Raw genomic sequence first — 21,521 nt, 5'->3', positions numbered from 1 at the left:
TTCCTCACCTGGGTATAATCACTGGGTTATTTCTTTTCAGATCCAAGTCAAAATAATAATTCTGAAATAACACGTTGGTTTGCTACTTAAAAAATCACTTTCACAAACATTTTCTCATTTTATTCTTACAGTTGGGCTAGATGTAGACAGCATGGTAGTATCCTCATTTTACTTATGAAATCGGATTTAGAGAGGTCTAGTGGATTCCCTAGGTCATGTTACTGTGAGGGGTCAGAATTTAGGGTGGTCTTAGATTCGAGGTCCAGGGTCAGTGATTCTTCTTTCCTTAACTAAAGTTTGACAAGTTTATTTCTTATCAGTGCTTTTATAAAATTTTATTGAAGTATAGTTAATTTACAGGTGTTTCTAATTTCTGCTGTATAGCAGAGTGGCTTAAACATACACTCTGTCATATTCTTTTCCATTATGGTTTATCATGGGATATTGGACATAGTTCCCTGCACTGTGCAGTAGGACCTGTGTATCCATTCTGTAGAATAGTTTGCATTGGCCAATTCCAAACTGCCAGCCCTTCCCTTCTCTCCTCCCCTTCTTGCTTGACAACCACAAGCTTGTTCTCTACAATTGTGAGTCTGTTTTTGTTCCGTAGATGTGTTCCTTCAGTCATGTTTTAGATTCCACAAGTAATGAAATCATATGCTATTTGTCTTTGTCTTTCAGACTTAGTGTGGTAATCTCTAGGTCCAACCATATTGTGCATATAGAGTATTTCGTTCTTTTTCATGACTGAGTGATATTCAGTGCTTACATTTTTAACTTTCAGCGCGCTAAGTCACGTTTTATTTATTCATTGCTTTTTAAGCGAGGGGCTGAGTGCTTTCATGTTCTCAAATGTAAGCTGCTTACATGAAGACAAGGATTTATCTTCCAAAACTTTCCAAAGGCTGCAGTGCAGTACCGTGCCCCACAAATAGAAGACATTTAATAAAGGCTTGTAAAACTATTAACAGAGACGCTAGGGCAATTTAAAGTTCTTCTGTTGTTAGTCATTTACAAAATATTTATTGAGCTACCCCATGCCTGAAAGCTTTCAACGTCTTAGAGTCTCTTTTTTGTCACAGAAGGGTGTGTGGGGTCTGGCTACTCGCCGCTCAAAAGCCCGTAAGCAGTCCAGGTTGGTGGAAAGGAAAGTTTGCTTATTTGAAATAAAGCAGGCTGGGGGAGGGCATATGTCTGTCCAAAGGCCAGTTCGCTGCGCCGCCCCTCCCTCTCCCCCCGCATTGGCGGTGGGGCAAGAACTTTTATAGATAAAAGAAGGGGGCTGTCGCAGAAACAGCACAGTCAGCTCTGACAGTTATCTTCACTTTGGTCATCAGACTGACCAGCGTCACCTTGGTTGCTTTAGGTACAGTTAATCTTCAGTTCCGGGGTCCATTTGTTCGCATTTCTTTGAGGCCCGTTCTCAGAATTGTGGCAGTTTCTGTTGTGGGTACAGTCTGGTCATCATGTAGTAACGTCTCCCACCTGGGGTTTCAGTATCCGTAAGACAAGCTCACAGGATATGGCTCAGAATATTATCTGTAGTCCTTGAGAAGGAACTAAAGGTCCTTGACTGTGCTTAATGACTCAGTTCAGTCGCTCAGTCGTGTCCTACTCTTTGTGACCCCATGAATTGCAGAACGCCAGGCCTCCCTGTCCATCACCAACTCCCAGAGTTCACTCAGACTCACGTCCATCGAGTCGGTAATGCCATCCAGCCTTCTCATCCTCTGTCGTCCCCTTCTCTTCCTGCCCCCAATCCCTCCCAGCATCAGAGTCTTTTCCAATGAGTCAACTCTTCACATGAGGTGGCCAAAGTACTGGAGTTTCAGCTTTAGCATCATTCCTTCCAAAGAAATCCCAGGGCTGATCTCCTTCAGAATGGACTGGTTGGATCTCCTTGCAGTCCAAGGGACTCTTATTTAGTCTCCTTTGATTGTTTTCCCTTGCTTCTTCATTTCTCACTTCTCTGAGTAAACTCTGAACCTTTCCACAGACAGAAGGCAGGCAGAGGACTTGGGGGCGGGGGGGCGGCAAGGACCATAGGGTCCTGCTCCTTTTCATTTCCTCTGAGACTTCGCTTATGAGCTTATGAACACTAGTCTAAAAAGCGTAGAAATCATTTACATCGTCATCTCGTGTACTTCTGAGACTCTCCGTAGCGTTCTAGGGAGAGTTCAGACAAGAGAGGAGTGTTTTAAAATTCTTCTTGAATAACCTGTGGTTTCTCTGGTTGTACTGAAATTGCTCAGAATGTTGAATTTTAAAACGGAAGAAAACCCAAAGAGATCTATCTAGTCCCACCTCCTTCCAAAGCAGAAGTTTTCTGTAGCTATTTCTTAACAAATATTAAGTCAGCCTCTTCATTATTTATGGTAGAGAGTCCATCTGTGCTGCTGCTGCTGCTGCTCAGTCACTTCAATTGTGTCCGACTCTGCAGCCGCATAGACGGCAGCCCACCAGGCTCCTCTGTCCCTGGGATTATTCAGGGACAAGAATACTGGAGTGGGTTGCCATTTCCTTCTCCAGTGCTTGAAAATATACCTTTTAATTAACAACTAATTCTGATGGTTCTTTTTTTGCAATGAGCCTAAATCTGTCTTCTAATTTCCACCCAGTGCTTCTGAAGCACCATTCTCCAGTAGGAATACCGTGTGAGCTGGGAGTGTCAGCCACAAATGTAATTTCAATTTTCTAGTGGCCGTAATTTAAGAAAAAAGAAAAAATAGGGCAAATTAATATTTTACTTAACCCAGTATATCCACAATATTATTACATTAATCTCTAGTTATCACATAATCTATTTAAAGTATTTCAGTAATTTAGAACGTTTTTTTGCTATATTGAGTCTTTTTAGTTTTTTGGCTGCACCTCATGCCATCCAGGGATATTAGTTCCCTGACCAGGAACTGAACCTGTGTTTCCGGCATTGTCAGTGCAGTCTTAACCACTGGAGTATCAGGGGAAGTCCATGTATTGAGTCTTTTTAAATCTGGTGTGTATTTTACACTTAGAGAACATCTCAACTCTGTCCCCACTTAAGGTGCTCAGTTGGCACTTCAGCCAGTGGCAGTCATCTTGGACAGCATAAGTTCTGGAGCTTTAGAGAATAATCCTGTTTTTCTTTACCAGTGCCTGGCACATAACAGGCATGAATTAAAGATTTTTTTTTTTAGTGATTTTTTTTTTTAGTGAATGAGTAAGTGAATGAATATAAGTCCTAGAGAACTAGTAATAAAAGGCAGTTTTGTTTGGGAAGTAACTTTTGTTGAGACCTGTGGATTTGGCATATAGATTTGAGTGACTTAAATCTGTATTAAAACTTATTTTTACCTTTGCAGCATTATGGATCCAAGCCTTTTGAGAGAACGGGAGCTGTTCAAAAAACGAGCTCTTTCCACTCCTGTAGTAGAAAAACGTTCTGTGTCTTCTGAGGCATCATCATCAAAGAAGAAAAAAGCAAAGCTAGAACATGGAGGATCATCAGGCTCTAAACAAAATTCTGGTTAGTAGAATTGACTATTTAGTTTTATTTTTCAGGGAACCACTTAGTCATGGTAAGTTCATTTTTTAGTTCAACATTCGTATTGATTCTTAGTTTGTTAAGTATAAGGGCTGGAATGATGAGTTTCTTTTGCTCTTAAGATGTTAATAGTTGTTTTGTAATTAGAATTTAGGTTATCTTTAAAAAAAAAACATTCATTGAGGTTTAAATTACGTACCTTATAGTTCGCTCATTTTAAGTGTATAATTCAGAGATTTTTAGTAAGTTTACAGTGTTGTGCAGCTGTTACTGCATTGAATTTTTGAACATTTCCATCACCCTCAAAAGATTCCTTGTGCCAATTGGTAGTCACTCCTTGTTCCCACCTCAACCCCTGATAACTGATAATCTTTGTCTCTTTGCCTTTTCTGGACATTACCTGTAAATGAAATTGTACAGAATATGTTCTTCAGTATGTGGCTTCTTTTTCCTGACATCTGTTGAGATGATAATGTTGTTCTTGTTCTTTGTTAATACGGTGCTGTGTGCTGTGCTGTGCTCAGGCTTTGTGACCCTGTGAACTGTAGCCCATCAGGCTCCTCTGTTCATGGTATTTTCCAGGCAAGAATACTGGAGTAGGTTGCTGTTTCTTGCTCCAGTTAATTAAATGGCAACCTACTCCAGTTAATTAATATGGTATTAATTAATTGATTTTCAGATGTTAAACCAACCTTGCATTCTTGGAATAAAGCCTACTTGGTTATGGTGTGTAATCCTCTGTTGTGTGATTCAGTTTGCTGATACTTTATTCAGTGTCCATCCGTGTCGTCCCATATATCAGCATTTCATTGCATTTTTATTGCTAAAGAGTATTTCACTAGATGGATATACCACAATTTGCCTATCCTTTTCCTGTTAATGGACATTTAGATTATTTCTACTTTCTGGCTGTTAAGAATAGCGCTGCTGGGAAGATTCATGTACAAGCCTTTGTGTGGGCGTGTGTTTATTTTCTCTTGGAAAGAGACCTGAGTGGAATTTCTGGGTTATGTGGTAAATTTATGTTTAACTTTTTAAGAAACTACCAGAATGGCTGTACCATATTACATTTCACCGTTAATGCATGAGGAATCTATTTTTTCTCATCCTTGCCATTTTGATTATAGTCTTTCTAGTGGGTGTGAAGTGATATCATTGTGGCTTCAATATGAGTAGAATTCCATGTGCTATTAATCATTCATGTGTCTTTTGATGAAATGTGTATTCAGATTGTTTTTTTTCCTATGAAAAAATTGAGTTGTCTTCCTATTGATTTGTAAAAGTTGTTGTTTTTCTGGAGGCAGCTAGAGGGGCATGCTATGGCTTGTGAGATCTTAGTTCCCTGACCAGTGATTGAATCCAGGCCTTGGGAGTGAAAGTGTGGAGTTCTAACCACTAGGCAAGCTTGTGGAATTCCCTTACATGTGTTTCTGGTGTCATATTTAAGAAACCTTTGCCTAACCTAAGCTCATAAAAATATTTACTCCTGTGTTTTCTTCTAAGAGTTTTATAGTTTTAGCTCTCATATTTAGGCCTGTGATCCATGGGGTTGATTTCTTAATGAGTGGTTTTAATGTAAGAGTCTAAATTCATCTTTTTGTGGTTATTCATTTGTCCCTGTGCAATTTCTTGAGGGGGGGAACCACTTGCTTCTCACTCTTGACTTGCATTGGCACCCTTGTTGAATATCAGTTGACTACAAATGAGTTTTTTTTTTTTCCTTCTGGAATCTCAGTTAGTTTCCATTGACTCATGATTTCCGTTGACATCATGCAAAGATGGGCACAATAATGGACAGAAATGGTAGGGACGTAACAGAAGCAGAAGATATTAAGAAGAGGTGGCAAGAATACACAGAAGAATTATACAAAAAAGATCTTCACGACCCAGATAATCACAATGGTGTGATCACTCACCTAGAGCCAGACATCCTGGAAGGAGAAGTCAAATGGGTTTTAGGAAGCATCACTACGAAAAAAGCTAGTGGAGGTGATGGAATTCCAGTTGAACTATCCAAATCCTGAAAGATGATGCTGTGAAAGTGCTGCACTGAGTATGCCAGCAAATTTGGAAAACTCGGCAGTGGCCACAGGACTGGAAAAGGTCAGTTTTCATTCCAACCCCAAAGAAAGGCAATGCCAAAGAATGCTCAAACTACTGCACCATTGCACTCATCTCACACACAAGTAAAGTAATGCTCAAAATTCTCCAAGCCAGGCTTCAACAGTATGCGAACAGTGAACTTCCAGATGTTCAAGCTGGATTTAGAAAAGGCAGAGGAACCAGAGATCAAATTGCCAACATCCGTTGGATCATCAAAAAAGCAAGAGAGTTCCAGAAAAACATCTACTTCTGCCTTATTGACTACATCAAAGTAGTGGATCACGACAAACTGTGGAAAATTCTTGAAGAGATGGGAATACCAGACCATCTGACCTGCCTCCTGAGAAACCTGTATGCAGGTCAAGAAGCAACAGTTGGAACTGGACATGAAACAACAGACTGGTTCCAAATAGGGAAAGGAGTACGTCAAGGCTGTATATTGTCACCCTGCTTATTTAACTTATTTGTAGAGTACATCATTTAGAAACGCTGGACTGGATGAAACACAAGCTGGAATCAAGATTGCCAGGAGAAACATAAGTAACCTCAGATATGCAGATGACACCACCCTTATGGCAGAAAGTGAAGAAGAACTAAAGAGCCTCCTGATGAAAGTGAAAAACTAGAGTGAAAAAGTTGGCTTAAAACTCAACATTCAGAAAACTAAGATCATGGCATCCGGTCCCATCATTTCATGGCAAATAGATGGGGAAACAGTGACAGACTTTAGCTTTATGGGCTCCAAAATCACTGCAGATGGTGACTGCGGCCATGAAATGATGCTTGCTCCTTGGAAGAAAAGTTATGACCAACCTAGACAGCATATTAAAAAGCAGAAATATTACTTTGCGAGCAAAGGTCTGTGTAGTCAAAGCTATGGTTTTTCCAGTAGTCATATATGGATGTGAGATTTGGACTATAAAGAAAGCTGATCACTGAAGAATTGATGCTTTTGAACTGTGGTGTTGGAGAAGACATTTGAGAGTCCCTTGTACAGCAAGGAGATCCAACCAGTCCATCCTAAAAGAAATCAGTCCTGAATATTCATTGGAAGGACTGATGTTGAAGCTGAAACTCCAATACTTTGGCCACCTGATGTGAAGAACTGACTCATTTGAAAAGACCATGAAGCTGGGAAATATCGAAGGCAGGAGGAGAAGGGGATGACAGAGGATGAGATGATGACAGAGGATGGCATCACGGACTCAATGGACATGAGTTTAAGTAAACTCAGGGACTTGTGATGGACAGGGAGGCCTGGCGTGCTGCAGCCCATGGGGTCACAAAGAATTGGACACAAATGAGCGACTGAACTGATGCCAGTACCACAGTCTCTTGATAGCTGTAGCATTCTGGTAACATTTTGGAATTGGGAGGTATAAGTCCTTCAGTCCTGTTACCTTTTTCAAGGTTGTTTTGGTTTTCCTGGATCCTTTGCATTTCCATATAAATTTTAGGATCAGCTTGTTTTCATTTGTGAGAAAGTCACCTGTGATTTTGATGGAGATTGCATTGAGAATTGCTACCTTAACAATAAGTCTTGCAGCCAGTTAATATGGCTGTCTTTGCATTTATTTAGGTTTCTTATTTCTTTCAGCAATGCTTTGTAGTATTTAATGTGTAAGTCTTGCTCTATTAAATTCTAAATGTTTTTTTTTATATTGTGAATGAAATTATTTTCTTAATTTGGTATTTGGATTGTTAATTGCTACTATTAGAAATACACTATATTTGTGTGCATTGATCTTGAACTCTGCAACTTTGCTGAACTCATTATTTCTAGTTTTTTTTGTGTGAAGTTTTACGGATTATGTGAGATTGGGGCTTCCCTGGTGGTCCAGCAGTAAAGAACCCACCTGCCAGTCCAGGGACCAGGATCAGTCCCCGGGTCAGGAAGATCCCTTGCAGAAGGAAATGGCAACCCACTCCAGTATTCTTGCCTGGGAAGTCCCATGGACAGAGGAGCCTGGTGGGCTACAGTCCACAGGGTTGCACAGTCAGTGCGGCTTAGTGACTGAGCACAAGCACGTGGAAGATAATGGCATTTGTGAATAGGAAGTTTCACTTCAGCTTTCCAGTGTGAATACCTTTTATTTCTTTTCTTGTCAATATTGGCTACTAATAGTAGTTAAGTGTGAACATCTTTGCCTTGTTCCTAATCTTAGGGGGAAAGCGTTCAGTCTTCCATGTTGTAGTATGTTGTTAGCTGCAGGAGTTCCTCTCTATTTCGGTTTAGTTTGTTGAGAACTTTTACTGTAACTGTGTAGTGGCTACTATTAAAAACTTGTTCAGCATCCATTGACATGTTTGTTCTTTTTCTTATTAATGTGGATATTATGCTAATTGATTTTAAAATGTTAAACCAACCTTATATTCTTGGAATAAATTCTACTTGGTTGTGGTGTATAATCCTTTTTATTTGTTGTAGGATTCACTTTGTTGATGTTTTGTACAGGATTTCTGTATCTCTATTTGTGAGGGATATGATATGGTCTGTAGTTTTTTTGTGCCTTTTGGGGTATTTCTGGCCATAAAATGATTTGTGAGGTATTCCCTTTTCCTCTGTTCTCTGGAAGGTTTTGATAAAAATTTCTTCTTAAATATTTGATAAAATTCACATGGAAAGCCTTTTGGGCCTGATCTTTCCTTTGTGGGATGCTCTTCATAGAAATTTCTTCATATAGATCTGTCCAGATTTTCTGTTTCTTCTTCAGTTAATTTTTGTACTCTGTGTCTTTCTTAGGAGTTTGTCCATTTCATCATCTACGTTTTCCAAAGGTTTTCAGACTATTCCCTTGCAGTGCTTTGATTTCTGTATGATCAGTAGTGCTATCCCTCCCCACTTTAGTTTCTGATTTTAGGAATTTTGTTGTTGTTTATTTGTTTTGGTTAGTCTCGCTTAAAGATTTGTCAATTTTGTTGATTTTTTTTTTTTTTTTTAATAAAAGCTAACTGTTTCATTGCTTTTTCTCTGTTTTTCTGGTTTTTAAAAATTTTATTTCTACTTCATAATTTCTTCCCTTCTTATTTTGGATTTAGTTTACTCTTAATATATTATTTTTTAGAGAACTAGATCAGTGTAACTTAGTTCACAACAGAAATTATTTACCTACTTCAAAGTGTAGCAGTAGTAATCTTTACTGATGTCATCTTGTTATGTGGTTTTCAGACTGTTTTACTAACTGATATTAAAGCAGAGCCAGTCTTTCTATCAAAGCAGGTTTATCATTCTTTCTAGCACATACATTAGATTTGATTATCTCTCCTTTTAGTTAAATTTAAATCAAAATTCTTTTTGTTCTTAATTTTTTGGCTGTCTTGTGCCCCCCAGGGATCCTGCCTATTGCCCCTGCATAAGGAGCATGGAGTCTTAACCACTGGACTTTCAGAAGTCCCTTAATGAAATTCATATTGAGTTAATTCATAGTAAAGAAGATTTTGGGCTTCCCAAAAGGGGTTCAGTGGTAAAAAAAAAAAAATCAGCCTGCAATGCAGGAGACGTAGGAGATTTGAGTTTGATCCCTGAGTTGGGAAGATTTCTTGGAAAAGGAAATGGTAACCTACTCCAGTATTCTTGACTGGAAAATTCCATGGACAGAGGAGCTTGGCAGGCTACAGTCCGTGGGGTCTCAGAGTCAGACATGAATGACTGACTAAACACACATACACGAACAAAATTTTAGAAACTGTTTTAAGCATTAGCAGAAATCTACTCTTAGAACGAGTCTCTTTTATCTACTTAAGAATATCTTTTGGAGAAGGAAATGACAAGCAACTCCAGTGTTCCTGCCTGGAGGATCTCATGGATGGAGGAGCCTGGCGGGCTACAGTCCATGGGGTTGCAGAGTTGGACACAACTGAGCATCTGAGCAAGAATATCTTTGCTCCAAAATCTCAGTGGTTTAAAACAGCAAAGGTTTGTTTGTTTCATATCGCGTGTTTGTCATATGTTGACAGGGGTCTTAACTCATTGTAGTCACTCAAGGACCCAAGCTGACATAGTAGGTGATACTTCAAATGTTGTTGGTTTCAATGACTGAGGGAAAGAGAACTCTGGAAAATCTTGCCTGGCAGTTAAATGCTCTGGTTTGGACTTCCCTGGTGGCTCAAATGATAAAGACTCCGCCTGCAATGCAGGAGACCTGGGTTTGATCCCTGGGTCAGGAAAATCCCCTGGGGAAGGCAATGGCAACCACTCCAATATTCTTGCCTGGAGAATCCCATGGACAGAGGAGCCTGGTGAGCTACAGTCCATGGGGTCGCAAAGAGTCAGACACAGCTGAGAGACTAGCACTTGGAGGTGACACATACCACCTCATTGACCAGACCTCATCACAGGGCTGTGTACCCCACCACTTCCATGTGCTGAATGAGAGGGGAGCTGGAAATACTGGGTGTAAACAGCAAAGACTGCCATAGCACCCTAGCCTGGGTCATTATCACTGGATTGTCAGCTGCTTGCCGGGTCTCCTGGGCTCGCCTCTCTCGTGGCCATTCTGTTTACCTCTGTTCTGAATCTGAGCTCAGTGTTCTTACACTCGGTCCTAGTGCCACTGGCTTGGAGCCCCTCCAACATGCTTTGCTTTCTTTTGCCTCTTGGTCTTTGGTCATAATATTTCCTCTTAATAGAACTTTCTTTCTTACCTCCTTCCCTCTTTCCTTTGGTGAGCTCCTATTTCTCTCTTAGGTTTCAGCCTAAAAGTCCTTCCCACTTGCCAGTTTGTGTTCATTGTTTAGCCTTTGAATTCCCACAGCACTCCCTGTTCTGACAAAGCTGTTTGTGCTACTGTAATTGCATGATTGTGCGTGCTTAGTCTGCTCAGTCAAGTCCGATTCTTTGCAACCCTTTGGGCTGTAGTCTGCCAGGCTCCTGAGTCCATGGGATTTTCCCCATGGGAGATTCTCCAGACCAGAATACTAGAGTGGGTTGCCATGCCCTCCTCCAGGGGATCTTCCCGACACAGGGATTGAACTTGCGTCTCCTGTGTCTCCTGCATTGCAGGCAGATTCTTTACCCACTGAGCCATGATTACCTGTTTGCTGTTGTAACCTAATCACTCTCACATAGAAGCACGCAATATGTATTTTTTGAACGAGTTAAATAAATTACAGAGTAAGGTAGGGAAAAGATAGTGTTCATGATCAAAAAGTCTGGTTATTAAAGGACCTGTATGCTTCCCATCTATGGCATGGACCCCAAGTTTTTCAATTTATGAAAATGTGGTTTTAACAATTGCTCAGAATTGCTCCTGGTTACCAAAATATTTTGTATATCTAAGTTTCAGAAGTCCTTTGAAAGTTGATTATGTGATTTGTGTTAGTTTCTAATGTTAGGAGAAAAATATAGAAAAATAAATAGGTACTTCCCTGGTGGTCTGGTGGTTAAGACTTGACCTTCCAGTGCAGGGGTGGGTGCAGGTTCGATCCCTGGTCGGGGAGCTAAGATCCTACATGCCTAGTGGCCCAAAACATAAACAGAAACGATATTGTAACAAATTCAATAAAGACTTGAAAATAAATAAATACTCTGGATAAGCGATTTCAGACTGGCATGTAGGGCTCTTTAAATTGAAAACGATATTTATTTTTCACTTCACATATCAAATTTTTTCTGTTTTGCCATAATTTTCAGTAGCTTCTTACTCTATTAAGTTGATGTGACGCATTTAGTGACAGGCTGTTGCTTCCATTTTTGTTGTTTTGAATAATGCTATTGTAAACATCTTTGTATCTTGAGTTTTTTTCTTTTGAACTAATTTCTCAGAATAAATTTCCAGAGGTGATGTTTCTGGCTTAAGGGCAGTTGTAGGGGTTAAAACCATACTTTGGTTTGCTCATGGCTTGTAGCGAAATAGTATCAGGGTTATAAAATTTAATACTATACAGCCTTTGGCATTTCAATAAATAAAACTGCCATATTAACAAGTGTTAAGTGGTCCTATCTTTTGAAATTTTTAGCAGTTTTTTTGCATTGGGTATCTTAGTTCTTGAGAGTGTGAGTATGAGAGGCATAATGAAAGGACAAGCTTAAGACGTGAGATTAGGAGGTGTGCTAGTGAGTTTCAGTTTGAAAATAGCTTGTCTTAGATCATGAATTTCTTACTAAAGAGTAAGTTGGTTTTATGAAATGTGTATGTAAGTGTCCTTGTGACCTTGCTGAGTATTTTGAGTCTTTCACACTAATTCTACATAAAACTTAAGTCTTTAAAACTCTGAAAGTTGTCTGTAACTAACTAGAAAATACTGCTGCTTAATAAGTAGGGTCTTACATGTATGTGGAAGTATTTTACTTTGGACCTAGATAAGCATTTTAAGTAGTGTTTTAATTACCAAAACACAATAACGACAGTACCGTTTTTTAGTCCACATGGTTTGTTTAGGTGTAAGTTGTTTGGGGATCATTAGCCTTTCTTTTGTTTTTCAGTTTACCTCTTAATGCTTCTTAGAATTGAATTCTAAGAATCTAATCCAGTTTTTGAAGTGTCATTTTAGTTTATTTTTAAAAATCTGTTTATTTGGCTGCACTGTGCGGCTTGTGGGTTCTTAGTTCCCCAGCCAGAGATTGAACCCAGGCTCACGGTGGTGAAAGCGTCCAGTCCTAACCACTGGCCTATCAGGGAATTCCCTGAAGTGTCATTTTAAAACAGGTTGGTCAATTACTCACATTTGTCAAAGTTTTATTGTATATTTAATGAAGTGGATACAGACACAAAAAGTGCATATTTAGCTTGTTTTTCCCTTCTAGTAGAAATCTTTTAATTATTCATAGTCGATATTATAACAGCTGGTCTCAGAAATTTTTCTTTTTTTTTCTCAGTAGTTGAAGACTGTTTTCAGAGCTTTTGTTCATTCTGTGTAGAGTACTAGACCACTTCAGTTTCACGTTTTCTGATGTTGTCCATCATACTTCTAATAGGGTTTGGTTCGTTTTTCAAGTCTTTTACGGTTTTGTTTTTCACACAGCAGCAGCAATCAAGCACTTCATAAAGAAAAGCCAGCACCACTAAAGAAACCACTGTAAATATAAATAAAAGCAGAATGACAAAGCAGGCAGTGTTCCAGTTATCATGAAAAGGGTAGATTTTTTGAACTTGAAAACCAAGGTACTGATAAACAGAGGTAGTGGTTTCATTCCAGAGGCTGGAGCTCAGTGAGGCCATTCTTAGAGATTCTGCTTCTTATATCGCTCCTTTTAATCTATAGAAGGTAGAAAATGAATATATGTAACCAGACTCAGCGAATTTGTCAGTTAAAATCTCAGTTCTAAGATTTGTTAGTCAGTTTATATAGACTGCATGAATCTTCCTTATTTTCTGTCAGAATTAATACCAAAATGGTGTTCTTGAATTTTTCTATATTTCTGTTGATAGAGTATAAAATTCTATAAACCATACCATGTTTTTTTTTAAATATATATCACTTGTTAGACAAGTGTTTATCTTCAAGATTCATATATAGAAATTAACTGCTAATGGAGGGAGAAAAAAGGCAGCTGAATTGGTTTAAAATTTGACTAAAGCGGAAGTCACAGAACTGTTACCTAAAAGAAAAAAAAAAAAAGCAAAACCAAAACTTAGCATTTTAGAGTTGTGTTCTTCAAACTGCCCCCAGAAAAGCTTTTCTCACACCTTTGTAGATCCTTCTCACCTTCCTGGTTCAGTGTATTCTGTCTTAGTTCCACGCCTTTAAACTTCTGAGACAGGTGATGTAAAACAGGAACTAATGGCTGAGTGAAAAATAATAGAGAAAGAAAAGCCAAATAATGAGTTTTCAGAATAAGGGTAATATAATTTTAGATTAAAGTTGCCTATGAAGAGACCTTAATCTTAGGATTTTTTTTTGTTTTATATATATATATTTATATATATACATGCATATGATAGTCTTAAATATTTCATAATTCTTAAATGGCCTATGGACAGGAATAGTTAAGGAAAAAAAACAGGCAGATTCAGCATTCCACAGGTATGTATTGCTAAATTTTTATTCCATTTCACAAAATTAGCCAGGGAGTTAAAGTTTCACTATTCTTGCATTGAGCTTTGCTCCTGTTGACCTGATACTGGTTGGGCCTTAAGTGGGACCATAAGGATTGAAGATCTGATAGTATTAAAAATAAAAAATGACTTTTTATTATCTTAATCTTCAAAGATAATCTTTTTAAGCTTTTTGAAAGAAGTTCTAAAATACATAAATACTAAGAAACTTTGAAATGAGAGGAGAAAACCCCAGAGTTCCACTTCCCTAATTCAGTGACTGTTGTCAGATTGTATGCTTTCTTTTAGGAAAGAAATGAATTATTTAGTGTGGGGTTTTTTTTTTGCTACATAGTTGTAAGTAGACTTTTATTCTTGTAAATAAGTGTTTATTGATTACCTGCTGTGTAGTAAATACTTTTCTAAGTGCTAGAAATAACTTGTGTGTGAGAGTATGTTTCATTTATAGACAATTTCAAGGTAGTGTGAAAGTGTGTGATAAATACCCCCATACTTATAATGCAGCTTCATTTCTCAACTCTTGGCCAGTCTATACCTCTGCCCACTTCCATCCCATGGAATATTTTGAGGCAGATTCCAGACATCATGTCACTTCATCTAGGAATATTTCAGTATGTATATATTTAGAGGTGAGGACTCTGTTTTTAAATATAACTGCAGTATCATTTTCAAAAAAGATTAAAGCTTAAACCCCTTGCCCCCTCAAATGTAACAGTTTAATTCCTTAGATTTCTCTGTTTTCCTTATAACTTTAAAACTTTGCTGTTAATAAACTAATATTTTCTAAGCTTTTTTTTTTTTCTTTTCTTTTTTAAATCTGATTTGCTTGGCAAGTCGTTTCACCTCTGGATGGACTTGGTTCCTTCCTTTCTTCTTTCATGTATTTGAAGGTTAAATTGATGATCTGAGGGCAAAAGTAAAGGTTCAAGTTCATTTCTTCTTGTTGGATTTAAGAATCCTTCCGTTTTATGATGCTTGGTGACCTTTCATCTTGAAATGAGAGACAGAAGGCTAATGGACAGTAATTGAATCAATTGCTTATGGGAGATACAAAAATACACTGTCTGGCCCATGGGTATCTGATAACTTACAGTTTTGTGGTGGTTACTGTTTAGTCCCTTAGTTGTGTTCTACTCTTTGATTTGTTACCCCTATTCTTTGCGACTGTAGCCTGCCTAGGCTCCTCTGTCCAGTGGGATTTCAGACTATGTCAGGAGACCCAGCCTTTCAAAGTTACTTTTCTATCTTTTGGTTTTTTCTTTTCCAAGTACACCCTAGGAGAAGGCAGGGTTTCTGCATTGCACAGCTCCAGGGAGTATCAGTCACGTCCTGTGTGTGGCGGGTGCCTTTCAGATAGAATACAGTGTACGCTGGGGTTGTGCAGTGTGAAGGTCCTGATAGCCTACCCTTCCTCCTCTGCATGGTCACTGCCTCTGATCTTAGCACCTTTTACACAAATAGTCAAGTAACCTATAGAAGCTAACTCAGAGACAAAAGTTACCTCCTTTTGACCCAGCCTTGCTGATAGAGTAGTGTCATGTATGCGTGTGCACAAATGCCTGAATAATGAAAAAAAAATCCTTTTGAATTTTTAGTACTGCTAAAATGCAGATATTCCTTGGAGGGGTAACACAGATTGTTAGTTATTTTTGCTTCAGTATGAATGAGTTTTAGGTTCTTTTTGAAAAGCAGAGCGAACAGAGGAGAGGGAGAGGAAGAAGATGAAGGCCTTGGGGAAATCAGGGTAAGGGTGTCTTATGTGGATGCGTAAAAACAGGGAGAATTGCCTGAGCCCGATCTAGTAATTTTACCTTGGCCCGCCTAGGCCTCTCCAGCACAGAGAAAAGTATTCCGTAGGCCTTTCAGGTTGTGATTCCTTTATAAAATTTGGAAATTTCGTTTGAAATGTCTAAATCTGACATGAGAACTGACTGCAGGGAGAATCACGGCAGGGGAGGGAGGAAGGAGCAGAGTGAGGCAGTTTCCTCGTTTTACCTCTCAGATTTAACCTATCCTGATCATTAACTTAAACTTCTGTTTTTCATGACTGATTTCAGAAACGTTATCCTAGCAATTTTAAATTAAAAAATATCATTTATAATCTTATCTCCCTAACATATCAAACTTTTAATTTTTTTTTTTCCTCCTAGAAATTGGCTGTGTAAAATGTATAAGTCATGCCTGGTTGAAATTATGCTGAATTTACTCCTTTGTATTTTAATTTATTTTGAGTAACTCTTCTAAAATTTGTGGATAGAGAGGGGAGAAATTATAGAGACTTAATAATTAAGTTATTATTTCAAAATGAAATTTTAGAATGATTAGAAAGTTGGCTTAAGGAACTTTGTATTCTGTTTATTTTTGAGGTACAAGTGAACTGCTTAAAAATTTTTCGGGTCCCCTTCTCCCTTTAAAAAAGAGAAAAAGAGAGCGGGAGGGAGGGAAAGAGATGGAATGGGAGAGATAAGGAGAGGAGAGAAGGGGGCAGAGAGACACACACGACATTCACTTACTTGAGGCTGACTTGTACCTGTCATTAAACTGTTCTACTGGTTACATTAATACAGTATAGTCACACAATCGAATGTTATGTGTGAATGCGCAACTGTAGTGACCCAGAAAGATCTTTAGGATATGTTGTTAACTGAACAAAGTGCAGGCCAGTATGTGGAGGAAAAAGGGAAATAATATGTATTTTTAGTTACTTGTATCTGCACAGGAATCTTGGGGATATACACAAATTAATAACAATGATTACTTGTGGGGTTGGTTGGAGAGTAGAGTCAGGTGATAGCGATGTGTGTGAAACTTGTCAAGGTGTACCTTGTTATAATCTTTTGGTTTTTGAACCATTTGAATTTAGTTATTCAAAGCTAAAAGTACTCCTTGCCTTTGGCTTTTAACAGTTTATTGTGTTTAGATTACTTCTAAAACAGAATCAGTGACTGATTAGATTGCATACTTTATCCACATGCAAACATGCTTATAATAATTATTCTTGGAATGGTGACTATGGATAGACGTGTATGCCACCTCCAAGGGTACCTGTAAGTTTTTTGCCATGTATCTAAGCAGTTTCCAGAGTACATACATAGCAGGTTTATGTTGTGAATGATGACAGTTTGCCATCTGTGAATGTGTTGATTAACTGATGAGCAGCTCAGAACATTCACCCTTTAGTTAGCTTCTGGGCATAACCTGGAAAAAGTAAACCCTGTAATATAGATTTATTTTCCACCTTACATGTAATGTGGTTTATTCTTTCATAGTACACTAAAACTCTAATAATTTTGTGTGTTTAGGTTAAAATCTAAATTGTTGATGAATTAGACATAATTAGATATGTATGCAGAGGGGCTTCCCAGGTGATACTAGTGGTAAAGAACCTGCCTGCCAATAGAGGAGACATAAGAGACATGGATTTGATACCTGGGTTGAGAAAATCCCCTGGAGGAGGGCATAGCAGTCCACTTCAGTATTCTTGCCGGGAAAATCTCATGGACAGAGCCGCCTGGTGGGCTACAGTCCATAGGGTCGCATGGAGTCGGAGACGACTGAAGCGACTTAGCACGCACGCGGGTATGTAGAAAGTCATTTACCGATAGGATTTTCTTGTATTGTGATACTGTTTTTGAAATTAAAATGTTAATTTATATGAAGCAAATGCTGTAAACATGCCTTAGAGAAAGAGAGAACAGTCAAAGGTGGGAACAGTCTGTTATACATATATATATATATATATATATATACAACTATATAGATAATTTTTAGTTTTTTAAAATATAAATTCCTTTCACCTAGTTTTCCTCCCATTTTAAGGCCCTAGTGAGATATTTATGGGTATAGGACTTAGAACTGTTCTGGAGCCCTTGAATTGCCAGATCGAAATAAAGTTAGGCTTTTATTCTATTTATGGAAAAGCCCTTGAATTGAATTTTCTGGTGCCTTTAAAAGCATATCCCTTTGAAATATGATCGATTAATCATAATAGCTTTTACATATAGACTAGCTCACCCAACTCTGGAGCTGTCTGGGGTAGGCCATGTATCTAGTTAGCTGGGTGAAATGGCAGTGAGCCTCCATCCGTATAACTACAGACAGTTACCAGCAAGATGTAGGCTGATTGTAGCGTTAAGACAGTTTGGGAGGCAGGAGTTTATGTCTGAAGTTTGAGTTACGAGTTAACTGTTCTATTTGACAGTTATTTTTATTTGATCTGAGACTGTTTTTGAGCTCTCTTACTTTGGGTAGCAAGCAAGAATATTTCCTAAGCAATTAACTACATTGTACTGAGTCTGGAGAAATCTTCTTTCAGCAACCTTTGGGTTTGTAGGGGATACTTTTCTCATGCTGGCAGAACACTGATTATTATAGAAGGAATAAAAATTATGAAAAAAAAAAAACTTTCAAGTTCAAAATAGATTTACCAGCAAAGAAAAGGGCAAAAGTTGACTCTTTAGGTCAGTATATATAGGTAATATTTTAGAACTCTAGCATTTACTAAATAGTTAAATTTTCATGCTTGAATATTTCAAATTCATATAGGATTTGAAATTTGGTCAGCAAGTTGATAGTAATTCTGAGTAGATATGAATGATGGCTCTGAGCTATGGAACTAATCTTATTACCTCAAAAGGTACCCTCCTCCCTCCCTTAACCAATTCTTCTTAGGACATATTTTCATTTTAAAATGTAGTTTCTCAAAAAGACTTACTGTGTATTTATTTTTGAAGATTAGTTTAAGAATAACTCTAACATTATATTGAAATACTGTGATAAATACATATTTCTGTGGCATCTAAAAATTAAACATTAGATTTTTATTTAATAATAGCATGACTTATACGCTACAGTAATACAGACCTTAAAATTTGACTGTAGGAAATTATTTTAATTAAAATGTATGAAAGTCTAAAGCTCTAGCTCTGAAAATCATCTCATTGCTTACAGTATAATGCAACCTAGTAAATGGTACTTTTGTGGTCTTTTTATTTTTATATAAAAATCACAGTGTGATTATTGGCCTTCTCTGCATGTACACTTAAATAAAACAATTTTGAATATATTCTCATATTTTCTAAAATATAACAAACTTTAATATAAATGCTTTAAATTTGTATGTATAATCAGAAAGCTTTAGTCCTGGATTTGCTTTTAGTCTAGATTCTTCTTTGAGAAAAATCCTTTGTTAAGACAGAGCAAACTGCTGAAATGAAATAGCTCAGAGAAAATTAAATTTGCAAGTAATCTCTTAATATCAAATGCATATGGCTTACTCTAAGGTCTGGATATAGATCAGGTTCATAGAAAATGTCCTGAATTTTCCATTAAGGCACAGATGGTAAGGGTGCTTGTCAAATAGCAAAGGCAGTCTTCATATTTTCATAATAAAATCCTACCAGACAATGAAAAGAATAGAGGTTTTTTGGTCTTCAGTAGGAACAAAGCTTTCTGCTTGGGCTTTATGGTAAAATATTTATATTGTATGATAAGAACATGTATTATTAAATGAAAAGATCTCAGAAACCTACCTCTCGTCTGAAAGGCTGCAGTTGAAGCGATGGTATCGTCTGTTTGTAGTGCAGTCCAGTGCACAGCTAAGATGGAGCTGCGCTTCTATTGGCTGAACCACAGGGCAGCTGACAGTTTCCTCTATGTTCATTTGCATTAAGTCCTGCCACCCTGAGTAAATCATTCATAAACTTGACTAGAGCGGACTGGGTTCTCAACTGTCACCCCCTCTTTAGGCCTAATTTTTTTGTTGTTTTTAAGCTAAATTGCTGCGTAAGAATTTGTGAGTTAGTAACAAATTGATGATTGCTTAGTGTTTAGCTGTAGAATTTCTGATCCTTCAGTGATTATTTAAGTGCTCAGGCTAGAAGCTAATCTCAAGAGAGGCAGTAACCTGGGAAACCAGCAGTCCAGGTTCTCCAGTGTGGTGTTTCCTCCACAAATTGTGCATAGACTCTCATAAATGATATTCTCTTTTCTCTTCTTTCAACTTGCCATTTATATGAACCTGACTCTTGGAAGTGATTATTTCCATGTGGTAGTTTGCTTTGTATGAAATTCCAAGGGAGAAGAAAAAGAAAAAAGGTTTTTGTCTCTACTAATTGGGAGAGGGTTAACTTTGGTAGGTACATCAGCGATACTAAAAAAAATCGTCTGTGAAAGTTAAATTGCAAAAGAACCCTCAGTTGGATGTTTATAGAGATAGAATGATGTTTTTATTGTGGTTTATTAGAGTTGTGGTCTAAGTGTAACGGTCAAGGTTTTTATTTGTGAGAGTGGCTATTAGAACAGCAGCCGATTGGGTTAGTGCTTGCTGTGTAGACTTCTTTTTTAAAATTTTGAATAAGTCACATTTGTTTCTGAGACCAGTAGAGGAGTATGTGGAAATAATCTTATTACGTTCATTTGTTCAGTCTGCTAATATTTATTACACTGGAGACCTTGTGGTAAACAAAACTGTATATGCTTCACGATTGCTTATTACCTGCATGGTGCTTATCCTTAGCATATTGTCCTTAGCTATTATTCATGGTCTTCCCAGTTGTTTATTTAGTATTATAGGATGACTGTATTACTTTAATAAGAATTCACTAAATATGTATTTATGAATTCCTGTATTCTGAAAAAATATCCAGTTGGAAATGGAATAATTTTGTTAAATGCTAACTAATGATTCTTATACCAGGCACATCACAGTTTACCACTGGATTGGAATCTTTAGTCTGCCACTTATTAGTCTGTTTTCTTATGTTTAAAATGAGACAGTAAAAACCTCTTAAATAGGATTTCTGGGAGGGATTAAATGAGAAAACCATTTTAGCATGATTATTGGCACTAGTCAGTGTTCAGTGAAGGTTAGTTGCTGTTGTTGGTTATGAGTGTCCTGAACACCTTGGGAAAATGAACTACATAGGAAGTAATTCATAATTGAAATAGCAAATGTGAAGGCACACCTGTAAGGCATTCTTAATGTTATTTCAGAAAACATAAAGTAGACTTTAATGTGTCAATAAAGTTTCATTAAAGTTGTAGCAGTTATTCTTGAAGGAAAATTGCATATGAGGTTTCATTTTAGTCTAAAAAAATGATACTCAATAAAGCCTTTTCACTAACTAATCTCAGAGGAATATTATGCTGCCTTCTAGAAGCTGTTCTTTTGGATCTCTGACAGTTGTTCCATTTGACTTGCGGTTATTCTAATGCATTCTTTTGTTTAAATTATTATTACCAAACTGGTGCCAGAAATTGACTCTCTCCGCTTTTATTTAACCTCTTCCATTGTGGATCAGCCACATGGGAACTTCATAGCATGTGATCTGATTCCTTGCTAATAGAATGTGTACTTCTAAAATGTCTTCCTAGTATTTACAATGAATTTTTCACTCTTGCTACCTATGATCTATAGAATGCATTTGTGATGCAATGGTAGCATTTGGATTTCTGCCTGTAAATATTCAACAGAATGGTATATGTTCTGAACCAAATGATCTATGTAAATTGCTCCTTATATCGTGCTGCCATCATTTTAAAGTCTGCATGTTTATACAGTGGTACTGCTTACATTTTTTATTCCAATATATCTCTGAAGTTGACTTTAAAATAGTTATGGGATCATACTTTTTATTAATTCCCATTGATCAATACCTATTTGTTTTATTTTGATAAGCAGAAATTGATGTAATTGGTGATAAATTGAACTTTTTATCCCGTAGTAATCTACTCACTTCTCATGGTTTTAAGGTTGTTAGAAAAGCACTATGGATCAGATTGTGATTTGTATTGTCCTCTTGTTTAAAAAACCTTACTTTTAATTTTGGAGGAAATCTAGTCAGACTTAAGGAAGGAGTGAGATAAAGGTACTTATAAAAGAAATATATTTTAATGCT

The 21,521-nt window shown here is 37.4% G+C and overlaps 2 protein-coding genes across 7 annotated transcripts in view; one reads left to right on the top strand and one right to left on the bottom strand.

Annotated features, from left to right (window-relative positions):
- Window positions 1-21,521, top strand: part of GTF2E2 (general transcription factor IIE subunit 2) — an 80,324-nt gene that overhangs the window by 1,595 nt on the left and 57,208 nt on the right. For all 3 annotated transcript variants that reach the window (XM_019953430.2, XM_070781333.1, XM_070781334.1), the window contains exon 2: window positions 3,342-3,505. In XM_019953430.2, coding sequence (XP_019808989.2) covers window positions 3,346-3,505 — 160 coding nt within the window. In that variant the 5' untranslated portion in view covers window positions 3,342-3,345. The remainder of the gene's footprint in view (window positions 1-3,341; window positions 3,506-21,521) is intronic.
- Window positions 12,287-20,106, bottom strand: SMIM18 (small integral membrane protein 18). 4 transcript variants are annotated; one of them, XM_070781337.1, is made up of 4 exons: window positions 19,155-20,106; window positions 17,053-17,248; window positions 13,255-13,352; window positions 12,287-12,823 (listed from the first exon to the last, which is right to left on the bottom strand). In XM_070781337.1, exon 4 carries the CDS (start codon window positions 12,784-12,786, stop codon window positions 12,490-12,492), a length of 297 nt encoding a protein of 98 aa, XP_070637438.1. In that variant the 5' UTR covers window positions 12,787-12,823; window positions 13,255-13,352; window positions 17,053-17,248; window positions 19,155-20,106; the 3' UTR covers window positions 12,287-12,489. The 4 variants fall into 4 exon arrangements, with proteins under 4 accessions (XP_070637438.1, XP_070637436.1, XP_070637437.1 ...); XM_070781335.1 differs by having other exon boundaries at window positions 13,274-13,352; window positions 19,155-20,072; XM_070781336.1 differs by lacking the exon at window positions 17,053-17,248.

The sequence above is a fragment of the Bos indicus genome, chromosome 27, assembly GCF_029378745.1.
Source record: "Bos indicus isolate NIAB-ARS_2022 breed Sahiwal x Tharparkar chromosome 27, NIAB-ARS_B.indTharparkar_mat_pri_1.0, whole genome shotgun sequence".
In the NCBI taxonomy this organism is placed as follows: domain Eukaryota; kingdom Metazoa; phylum Chordata; class Mammalia; order Artiodactyla; family Bovidae; genus Bos; species Bos indicus.
The sequence above is the reverse complement of the archived record's forward strand: the minus strand, read 5'-3'. Positions and strand labels throughout refer to the sequence as shown.

Coding starts and splice junctions, on each gene's coding strand:
- SMIM18 (XM_070781337.1), bottom strand. CDS start 12,786: ATGGCCTCACTGAGCTCCAGCCTCTGGAATGAAACCACTACCTCTGTT.